This window comes from Medicago truncatula, chromosome 4, assembly GCF_003473485.1.
Source record: "Medicago truncatula cultivar Jemalong A17 chromosome 4, MtrunA17r5.0-ANR, whole genome shotgun sequence".
NCBI classification, from domain to species: domain Eukaryota; kingdom Viridiplantae; phylum Streptophyta; class Magnoliopsida; order Fabales; family Fabaceae; genus Medicago; species Medicago truncatula.
This window is the reverse complement of record NC_053045.1, coordinates 11,057,984-11,069,663: the sequence shown is the minus strand read 5'-3', so window position 1 is coordinate 11,069,663 and position 11,680 is coordinate 11,057,984. Positions and strand designations below refer to the sequence as shown.

At 32.5% G+C, this 11,680-nt stretch overlaps 1 protein-coding gene across 2 annotated transcripts; it reads right to left on the bottom strand.

Annotated features, from left to right (window-relative positions):
• Positions 1–2,684: 2,684 nt before the first annotated feature.
• LOC120580227 (uncharacterized) lies at positions 2,685–5,699 on the bottom strand. 2 transcript variants are annotated; one of them, XM_039833760.1, is made up of 7 exons: positions 5,578–5,699; positions 5,294–5,476; positions 5,104–5,158; positions 4,179–4,969; positions 3,966–4,039; positions 3,239–3,879; positions 2,685–2,968 (listed from the first exon to the last, which is right to left on the bottom strand). In XM_039833760.1, exons 2-4 carry the CDS (start codon positions 5,323–5,325, stop codon positions 4,274–4,276), a joined length of 783 nt encoding a protein of 260 aa, XP_039689694.1. In that variant the 5' UTR covers positions 5,326–5,476; positions 5,578–5,699; the 3' UTR covers positions 2,685–2,968; positions 3,239–3,879; positions 3,966–4,039; positions 4,179–4,273. The 2 variants fall into 2 exon arrangements, with proteins under 2 accessions (XP_039689694.1, XP_039689695.1); XM_039833761.1 differs by lacking the exon at positions 5,578–5,699 and having other exon boundaries at positions 5,294–5,538.
• Between the last annotated feature and the right edge of the window lie 5,981 nt (positions 5,700–11,680).

Here is an 11,680-nt window from a genome sequence, read left to right as displayed (position 1 = left end):
GCGTCTTGTGCCAGCTATGTATTAATATTTTAACTATAATTGCTGATTGTTTAGAAAATTTAATCTTATCATTATTACTGTGTGCTTAGTGACTCAAACATCTCTAAAGAAACAACATACTGTTATCAACTTCAATTTTCTCTACTCTATTGTCTCTGCAATTATAGATAAATGTCACCTCATCTTCATCATTTACCAATATCAGTGTATCACCATTCTCAGAAAGATATAATGGTAACAAATCCAACCCTATAAACTTCTCAACCATTGCATAATCACAGTAGCATGAAAAGAAACTCTGATAACTAATAATAAATAATTGAGTCCATGACTCGTGAACTCCAAAATTCTTCATCTGTCATATCACAAAATGAGTTCCCTTAAAATCATAAGAGAAACAAAGACAGTCCATCAAAACCACAAGTGTTGGCTGATAACGTGGCACCTCATCGAAACCCCGAGGCAACAACAGCTGAGTGTATGTCTCAGAGGAGAGATCCAATGAAACAATCACATATTTCTCAACAGTAACACTACCGTCTTTCCAACAAAAATCATAATTTGAATCAAAGTAATCGTGAAGGGCCAACCAGCTAATAGTACCATTCAAATACACACCGTTGTTCTTATCACGATAAATCCAATAAAGTGGAATAACAGGTAAACATTGAATATTTCTTGGATGTCCATTCCCCAAGCTGAAAATGTTGACAACACTTCTCACAATATTACCCTCTATATAACCACGGAATGCTACCACCTTATAAGTTTCAGTCGAATTATCATAACCAAAAGCAAACTTAAAATTACTAGGCAAGGAGATTGAAATTCTTCTAGAGTAAGTCCTCGTGGCTGGGTTCCAAAAAATGAGCGAATCATAACTGCCGGAGCAATGAATATCAATCAAGCATAGCAATCCATTGCATGAACCAACAACCCACCATCTTTGGTAATTTTCGTCAAATCGATGGTAAGGATTGTCATGAAGAGTGGTATGATTCGGATCGCTTTGAATTAAACTAGAAATAGGGAAAGTTATGAATCTACAATCCCTACAACTGGGATTGTGTTGCCACATTAATGCAAGGTGCGGGTTTCGTGATGATTTCTTGAGATGCATTTGAACGAAGTAAGGATCGGAGAGGAGAGTGTTGAAAAATTTGTTAACGCACCTGAATTGCATAAGATGTTTCACGGGGAGCCATGAGATGACTTCCAGGATGAGCTCATTAGGGAGCATCGTCGTTGACGCCGCCGACGACATCGATTCTTCTTTAATTGAGCTGTGATTCTTCTTTTCAAGTTTAATAACCCTAGCCGCCATTCCAAAGTGTGGGAGAGAATTTGAATCTGTGCGTCTATATATAGTAGTAAACAATTGAGCAGTGCCTTCGAAATACCTTCTTTCTTTCTTTATTTTTTTTTTGCTAAACTAGTTTTATTAGGAGTGCTGAAAAATAAGAAAACAAGGGTACTTTCCCTAAAAAAAAATGCAAACAAGGGTGCTTTGGTCTTTATAATAGGGTGTAACTGGTGTTCTCAAGGGTGTGACTAGAAAAAGTCATAATTTCTTTTAGAAAAAGTCATAATTAAATTGACTGATATTCTTTAATGGGTTAAATATGTTTTTGGTCCCTATAAATATACCAACTTTTCGTTTTAGTCCCTCTAAAATTTTCCTTCAACTTTTAGTCCCTATAAAATTTTGAATCACTACTTTTGGTCCCTATTTTAAAGTAAATTTTAGTATTTTTTTTAACGAAATTGTACAGAAATGTGTAGAATATTGTAAAAACATTTCCCAAAAAAATTTAGAATTTTTTAAGTAAACATAAATTAAATATGAATTTTTAAACATAAAAAATATAAAAATTCATATTAAATTCATGTTTTGTTAAAAAAATTTTTTTTTTTTTTTGGGAGAGATTCATATAATATTATGAATTTTTTTGGAAAATTTGATTCAAAAATATGAATTCTACATATGAGTTTACTTTAAAAGAGGGACCAAAAGTGAAGATGGAAAATTTTTAAGGGACTAAAAGTTGAAGGAAAATTTTAGAGGGACTAAAACGAAAAGTTTGTATATTTATGGGGACCAAAAACATATTTAACCCTTAAAATTAATTTAATAAATCAATATGATATTTCATAAATTCAAACTCACCACCAAATAAAAAATTGAGGGATTAAATTGATGGACTTTGACAAATTTAAGAACTAAAATGTCTACTATTTTTTGGGTTGAACTTTTTAATACTAATTTGTATTTGAATTATAGGAGTATTTAATTTTATAACGTTCTTCTTGACATGAATGAAAAACTTTCATTTAACTGAATTGGTAAATTAAGGTTACGTTGTCAATGAATCGAATTAACTCAAAAATAACAAGTTATTTGTCAACTTGTTGAATTAGATTTATCAATCAAATGAGGTAAAATTGAGGTTAAAATCGATTTCATTATATAATTACATTTAAAAGATAACATTTATGGCTACAAGCATCATAGAAACATACCTAATTCTAACATTTCTTAACAAAAGATGACGCTTAAATAGATATATAGCTCATGAAAAAGAGGACAACACATTATGTTTAACAAGGTTACAAGACTTAAAGAAAATATCACATCTTCAACTATACTTGTTGAAATAGAAACACATTATGTTCTTGATGCAATTTGAAAGTTAATAAAAAATAATCTACACCTCTATTATTTTTAGGAAAACCAAATTCAACCTCTAACATAGTAAAAAGTCTGCTATAAGTATCACATATTTCTATTCTAACGAGAAAGTACGATAAAGTTTGACATATTTCCCATTGCCTTTTTTTTAAAAATATTTCCTATTATGCACTCTTGAATGTGTTAACCAGGCGTCATTATTTCGGTGTTTTAGGCTTCCCATCAGAACCTTGCCTGCTAACTTACAGTTGGACCATGGAATCATCAACAAAATCAGATCTGCAACAACAAAAATATTTGCAGCTTTTAGAGATTTAGATTTGGAAATGCTTGCTTAAGTTGTACCCTTATTGATCCATTAAAAAAATGCAATTAGGATCTAAATTAAATACTTGCTAACTATATATGCATCATAGACATTTCAGATTGCAGGCAAGTCCGATATGCAACATCGACATAGCACTGACACATACGTTTACGTTCAACCACTTCCATTTTTTAAAATTATTACAAGTATCAGTATCTTGTGTAGTGATTGTGTAGACTCACTTGGATAGAGAATTGATTTTTTAACCCGCAAGAGACTCCAATTTGGATTCTTCATAGTTTTTTACTGCTCTGCACATTATGAAATACATAATAGTAATACGAGTATACGACTATATGCTTCATAAATTGCAAAAGAAACAAATGAAAAGATGCATAAAATTTAATTAAGGACGGAAATAATGTAAGGATCTTGTAAGATAAAAGGCCTATTACTGAAATTAAGAATAACAGAGAAAATAATTCTTGTTCAAAAGTTCTTTCAACTGGCTTCCTTTCTCTCTCTTGTGTAAACAGGTTCAGGCCTTAATCCTGATTTGCATTTTATTCTCATTGCCTTGATCAAAAAAAAAAAAATTCTGAAACTGAAATTAAGAAATGGGAAAATCCTTCACTTTAATTTAATATTCTAAAATATTCATAAAAAATTATTTAAACACCAAATTTTTGTTTCATAATCATTTCAAGAATTTCTGTTTTTACTTCCATTGTGCGTCGGCAAGGTGCCAAAAAGAATGAGAATAATTTTAAGAATAACATTTTCTTGTCAATTAACTGGTAAGTCATCACACAATTAGTACAGCAATCTCACCTTGTGTTTTCCATTCACATGATCGTAAGCATCGACAACATCTTCATATTATCTGAAGAAAACAATTATACAAGCATTGTCCTAATTAGCTAAGGTCATAGTAATCTTTCTTTGAAATATTGATATGGAAATTCTTACATCTTGTCCAATGGCCACCAGACCTTGATCCATTTACCGACCAGTGAGTTACCAAGGTCTTGAGGTTCACATGCCTAAAAAATTATTAAAGTAAAAGTTAATTTATTAAGAAAAATAAAATTAAAGGTCTAAATTATATAGAAGAAGAATGATAATGGAAAGCTCCATAAACAAACAAATTAGACACCTGATTCTAGTTTAAACTTGTTATACCTTCATAGTAGACGATTCATTGAAACCTTTATCAGAAGGAGCAGTTTGCCTCCTCCTTTGACCTGCAGTTCTTCCCTCTTCTAGATTCCCTACTTTCACATTGGTACTCGACTCACATCTTCACAAAGAACCTCAGGTTTCATCGGAGAAACTATTGATTTAGGAGGCACGAGAACTTTCCCATCAATCTTTATAGATAATTTGAAATTTCTAACAGGTGCCTCATGTTTCACTTCAGAACCCTTCCTTACTTTAGTAGATGGAAAATCACTACCTTTATCACGGGTTTTTATGGATTGTGCAGGTGTTTCAATCTTTCCATTATTCACCTTACACACTAGAGCTTTACTTACAGTTTTGGAACTTGACTGCTTCTTATCCTTTATAGAAGTAGGATCATCAGAAGGTGTAACAGGATGGCTATTATCACGAGCCTTTTTGGAACGAGACGATTTTTCAGTACCCGATTCCTTGTGAATCCAAGAGTGATCATAGCCTTCATCTGGATTCATTAAAGAATTAGGTTTAAGGGGCCTCTTCCTTGGCACAATATCCAGCTGAGTTTCTGAGCTCAGTTTCTGAACTGTCTCAAGGTTGCCAGTACAGGTTCTTGAATTTCCTTTTTCGAAGTTCTCAATAAAACTAGAATGTGGATTACTTTTTGAACCATCACATTCCGCAACTCCACCGTCCATAGTTGTAGAACTCTTACTTCTTATATTCGACTGTGTGTCATCTATAGTTTGTACATCTCTTGCACATGTATTATCCGTTTGAAGCCCTTTTGTCACCTGATTTTAAGAATAAAGATAAATGTGTTACGTAAGTATAAGTATCGACCAATGATTTAATGAAGAAAGCATTACAATTGTGAATGAAAGTTTAATAATCCAAAAGCTCATTGAGAAAGGAAAAAGTAATTTACATCACACGGTTCTTCATTTGTATCTTTAGTTACATCAAGACTGTTCTCTAACAACCTGAAACATTGCAACATAATCAATCCTTACATTAATTTCAAATGCTCAGTTGTTATGTATTTTATAAATAACTTAGCAATAAACATACTAATGAGAAAATAACAACAGCAACAGTTTAGGTTAAAGGATAAGTACCTCCGTTGAATGATTATGTTCCAGGGACACATATTGATTTTTGCAAATAGAAGTTATTATTTGTGCATACTCATCGAGAGCTCTTCCTGAGGATTCCACTGCTTGCATAAGATGAGTTTTAAGTTTGACAGCACAATTGGTAATTACTTTCTACCCCAAGGTCCAAGTAATAGGTGAAATAGCCTGCGAAAATCAATTACAACCAGATTGACAGAGTAAATTAAAAGGACATTAAATAACAAATAATCAAGTAGATAAAAAATGAAGAATGCAAAGCATGTTACCTGGTTCTCCTTTCTTACACTATCTAGTAAAGGCCTGACTAGATTCGAGGAAACATCTTCACTTTCATCGAGTATCCCGGTCATTACTATTTCCATTGATTCAATTACATTACTTGGATGGTTTGGCCTTTAAATTGAGCAAACAATAACTCGAGTCGTTAATAACACCAGAAGTGAATGAAAACTTAAATTGGAAAAAAGAGAGAAAAACATGTGTACTTTTTAGCAATATAAGTAATCTACATTGTTTAGTTTAAAAAATGAAAGATTTTGTTTGAAAGTAGCCCACCTTCATACACACTATAAAACTGAATACTGTTTTATTCAAAACATTCACTGAGAATAGGTATAACAATAGTTGTTTGAAAGTAACTCTTACAAGAATTGATTTGAACCACTCACCAAAACATGAAAGAAAATAGAGACTTATGAAAAATCATTCATGAGTCTTTATCTAAATGCAGCTTAAGGCTTGACCTACTCAGTGAAGGCTCATAAATTGTATTACGACTAGCTAAGACATTGCTGAAATCAAGTCAAAGGGGTCTGCTTCCTCACTTTATAGAGATATAACAATAATCAATGCATTTTGACACTAGGTGGAGATGGCTTCATGTATCAAACGATGTCATATCTTTTTCGGCGACGTGTTCCTTATGCGAAATGACTTAGCAGAACTACTATCTTATCAATGATCCATACCCTCAAGATTCAACAATATTTTATTTAGATTGGCAATTACCTAACACAACCTTTCTCTTTTATCTGGACTTGAGACCAACCGTGTAAAGATTTGCAACAAAGCACAACATATGTAGAGTTGCTTATTACACAAGTAACAGAAATGATGAAAAATCAAATAGAAGTATTAAATTTTATCTAGGCAAGTTTGGAACCAGAATTACGCAGCACCGACACTTTTGATTTAAGATATGTCTGGTGTCGGACACTAATACAACACAGTACATGTGGTTACATTCTATCATTCAATTTTCTCTAATTATTACAGGTGTCGTTGATGTACCGATGTCTGTGCCGTGTCATGTATCTGTGTTGGTGTCAGTGCTACATAAACCAGAAGTAACATAAAAATATATGTTGTAAGGGCACTAACCTTATAACTCTCAAGAAATTTTGAAACATCTCAATAACCAGATCATCACAGTCAAGGTCCAGCATGATCAAGTATATTTTGATCTTTGAAATTTTTTCTAGTAATTGCTTTTTCGTAACCGCGGCCAGATACACCAGACAATTTTTCAAAAGCATCCGCCATAAGCTTCAAATATTCCTGTTCTCATGAAATGATATGTAAATTATGTATGATTTGAACAGTATACTTGGATATTTAATTGAAAAATTAAAATTGCATCAAATTAAAACAAGCACCTTCATATGTTCATCATTATAAGGTGCATTTGGCGCTGTGATTCTTGCAATCTCAGTAAGACAAGCTGTAACTGAAATCTTAACATCGTCGTCTGTGTGTCTCAAAAGTTCATCGGAAATCAATGTCTTCATTGGAAGCACAAGTGATTCTTGAATTGGCTTGGCTGGATCTTGATCCAAGTTTGACAACACCAGCTCCAATTTCTAAAAAGTTAGAATCAATGTGAGGTTAGAGTGCCGCAAAAATCAAGACAAACACTTGCACCACATTAAAAGAAATATCAGAAAAAAGAAAACCAGTGCAGTAACATATGTGATCAAACCAGAAGACACAATTGAATCCAATAGACACAATTCAAAAAAAATTGATATACACTTGTGAATAGGTACAAAAATTATAAGAAAGACAAGAAGTTCAATTCAACAAATACAACGGAAGAAAGATCAATTCAGTATATACAATTAAATCCAGCTGAGGTAAAAATGTAATAAAAGATACGAAAATTAAGAAGGCGAATAAGGAGTATTAAGATGGAGATCCAGAGTTCGATCCTGATGCAAACAAAATTTCTCTTTGCAGGGGCCTGGTAATCTGATGTTCGAAAGGTAAAAGTCTGGTTAAGAATTGTTCAAGTCAGAATTCGAGCTCGGATTCTCTCAAGTCATTAACCACTTGATTTCAATCACTTGGTTTCTGCCTAACAAATTAACCACCAACTTTTTCCTATAAAAAATTGAATTCATGACACATAAATCCAGCAGAGGAAAGACAGAAAGATAAATTCAGCAAATAAAATTGAATTCATGACACACAAATCTAGCAGAGAGATAAAGATATCAATAATAATCAATAATTAATAAAAAAATGGAAGAAAGGCAAAAAATACATTACATCAAGTATTTCAAGAAGCTTATCAACAGAAGAAGCAAGGTTTTTGGACAGCTTTCTGCCAACATCTCTAAGCTTCTGCACTGTAACTCTATCATTACTCAAAACAATCCTATCAATAGAAGAAGCCATTTTTGACACATTCACCCTAAAACTAAGAACTTTATATAGCCCTAAGAGTGCCAATGTACAACTCAGCAAAACTCAATTTAAGGATTTATGACTAAGTGTTTGACATGCAAGCAGAAAAAATAAAAACAAAAATAAAAAATAAAAACTTCAATGCATTATTCTATTATTTTGACTTGCTTCATTTTCTGAGTTTCAGATATCATATACAATGTACTAGGAAATATATTCTCAATTACCTTAAGAAATTCTCTCTAAAGAGCCTTTTATTCCTTTTATTCGTGCTTTTTTTTTTGGAGTAGCCCTTTTTATTGGTGCTTTAATGCATTGAGAGTCCAATATGTGCTAGCTTAATGGTAACAAAATGGTCTTAAAAAAAGTTATTGGTCTCATAACCTAAGTAACGAGGTTTAATTCTTCTCTCATTAATATCACTTCAAACAATAATACTTTTCTTCTTTCTCAATTTTTTCAACAAAAAAAAAGTGTTGAAACTAAGTTTTGGTTATCACTTGCTTTCTTGCATTTACCGTGTGTTAGTATTTCAAGTTAGTAAGAGTTTCACAATAGATGGAAAAATGGATGTTTAACACTATATAAAAGAGAGGACCCATAAACTTCATGCCTTAAAGTTTTTAGTTAAAATGTGGTGTTCAACTCACTTGTATGGTTGCTCTTGATCTAATGTGAATGATCCTTAAGCTCCCCATCGTGACAAAACATGGTACCATAAAAATAAGATTAAGGAGAAGAAGAACGAACACCATATAATATTTTTTTGCTTGGTTCGACCTAAATTTACTTACATCTGCAGTGGGAATAGCTCTCTGATCCATTGTCAATGAGTTTCCTATAAATAGATACAAGAGGTACAAGCAATTAAATTAACATTCAATAAGTTCTCCAAATACAAATCCTAATTTCTACCATTTTTTCAATCATTAGTCTTTGGTTTCCTAAATAACTCCTATTTTGGTAAACTCTTGTTTGACTCACACCCACGTCTATGTTAAATAAAAGAACAATCTATATATATTGTCTCAGTCTCTCTCTTCCTCTACAACTCTAAGAAACATGGGACTTTATTAGAATTTGTCTTTTCAACCAACACCAATACATCTACTTTTATTGTCAACACCAACATTAATAGTTAATGAATTGTCATACTCCACTTTCACTATAAATCAGTGGTGATGTCAATTTAACCATTGATCACCTTGTTGCTTGTCTTGCTTCTAATTAAGCTTTGTATTCCCATAATATTTCACCTTTACCTTTACAATCTTCATAATTTTTTTTGCCCGCCCTCTTGAAGAACTTGCATCCAATTACACTATGACCTTATAGATATTTTCACAAGGTTCACAATAACCTCTTTAACCCCCGAAGTATCATTTAAGTCCTCCTAAATGTTTCCTTGCTCTCAACTACTTCCTTCCCTTAAAATACTTGTTTTTTAGTCTTGTATCTCTTCAGCCACAATCAAAACATAACACTCAAAATATCCATAGTTGTACTGATTTGGTGCAACAATAACCCTTTATTTCTCTATCTCTTACCAGATAGCTAAGAGTCACTATGATTGTCTACTTCTAGTTTCACTAGTGGAAGAGTCCATCTTCAGATGAATTTCTCCGCTCCAAACGTGTACACCTCTTATGTCTTTCACCTTATAACATGCAAATATTGAGAGCAACGAGTATTCTACCTCTGTCTCTCCTAACTAATATTAGGTCTTCTTAGAACCGCCTCTCCAAATTGATGTTGAGTGTTTAACGTTTCTTCATACGACCACCACTACATGACACCACTATAAGACCCGTTTAACTTGTTTTTCAATTCGGGTCAGCGCAAAAAGCCCATTTTTCTTCTCCTAAACCCTACCCAATCATTTTCTATAAATTGAGACTCTTGCTCTCATTATTATTCATTCAGAAACACTTGACGGTTGGAGGCAAAGGGTCAAACATCAGAGCTTCAAGGCAGGATTCTTCCTTCTTTTGTTCTCTCTAAGGCATGTTTTTCTATGGTTTCATTATGATTTATGTTGTCATGAACAACTAAACCTCTTGATTAGGGTTCTATGATGAACCCCTTATTATTTGTTGGATATTATTAATAAAGTCTTTTATTCAGTTTATGTCTTACAATGTTCATATTTAAATTAGATTCCTTTGTTCTTAAATGCTTTTTTCAATGGTAATCTTGAAAAATGATATGTAGGATTAAAGTAGGCACTGACAATCCGAAATTATTCAGTTCCATTGGCTTTTCTAATTACCACCTTTTTAACGCCCTTTGAAGTAAAGGTTTGAATTCCGACAGTTTAATTACTCTCTTATTTGGACAACGTAGTACTCAATTTAGGTTGGTCCTGCAATAGTTGTTGTGAGAAGCTTTGTGTGAGGTTATCCGTTTGTTTCATTAAATCGTAAGTAGCATATATAATTGTTTAATACCTTTAGGTTTTTATCCAACAAAGACAAAGGGGAAATTCAAATGATTCCCTAATCGTTAATCATCTGAATCAAAACCCTAATTCTGCACTTAGTAGAGTAGTTCAACCCTGCAATCTTATTTAAATTTAAGTAACTTCTACCGTTTAAAATAAGTTTTATTATTTACTAAGTTGAACGACATTTCCTGTAGAGAACGCTAAACTTACTACTTTATTATTTGTTACGATTTGGTGCACTTGCCAATTTCATCCAACAATAGCCGAGCAACATTCTTGAAATTTGATATTATCTCCAATTATTGCAAATCGTCAGAAACTCAAATACCATAACTAACGTGAGAGATTGGACAACTTATGACTGCACAAACGTATAAGCAACTAGAAGATATACTGGTGGACATATGCACAATAACTAAACATACGAGTAACGATGAAAATTGTTTTAAAATGTGCCTTCTTAGTTGAGCTCTCACTTGATCAACATAGATCCCCTTTGATAAAATACTATACGAGTACAAACAAGCTCGCAATCGAAAAGATGGATTACAACTTTCGATGACCACACTAGTCGATTATGACACTAGATTTAAACCTTTCACAGATTTATCTCATTGACCTCCGATCGATGTGGGATTTACCAAAACACTCACAATTAAGCTTTAGTTGAAACACTCTTCTTGTGAGAGTGAGTCAGGCCTTTTTTCTTGTGAGAGAATTCTTCTTCATCCATCGGGGCAGATGAATTTGGATATATTGTTATCACAAAATCACCTACTTACATTGTTTTTCTCTCCTTGTATCTAAGTAAGTGCATAAAAGTGATTTTTCTCATGATTTCTCATCATCTTGTTGCAGTGTTTGTTACATTTAGATTGACAATCATTTTCGACTTATTACAGATTCACTTTAATTTGTCACTTGTGAGGATTTTCAGACATTCAAATCACTTTAATTTCGTCACTTGCATTGTTCGTAACATTACAATTATCAACTATTAACATTTAATTTAACTTATAAATTTACAAATATTATGACCATTAATTACTGGCAATTGTTAGTACGACCATTAATTACTGGCAATTGTTAGTACGACCATTACATGTAATATAAGTTTAACATAGTAAAATCTTAATAATTTCAACATTAACATCAAATCACTAGAAAAACAAACATTTTTGACAAAATTAAATCAGTCAAAACAGTAATGAAGTTAAAGTACTCAACAGAAAGCAGTCAAC

Coding starts and splice junctions, on each gene's coding strand:
- LOC120580227 (XM_039833760.1), bottom strand. CDS start 5,325: ATGTGTCCCTGGAACATAATCATTCAACGGAG. Junction 5,159..5,293: donor AACATAATCATTCAACGGAG/GTACTTATCCTT, acceptor GCAATGTTTCAG/GTTGTTAGAGAACAGTCTTG. Junction 4,970..5,103: donor CAAATGAAGAACCGTGTGAT/GTAAATTACTTT, acceptor TCTTAAAATCAG/GTGACAAAAGGGCTTCAAAC.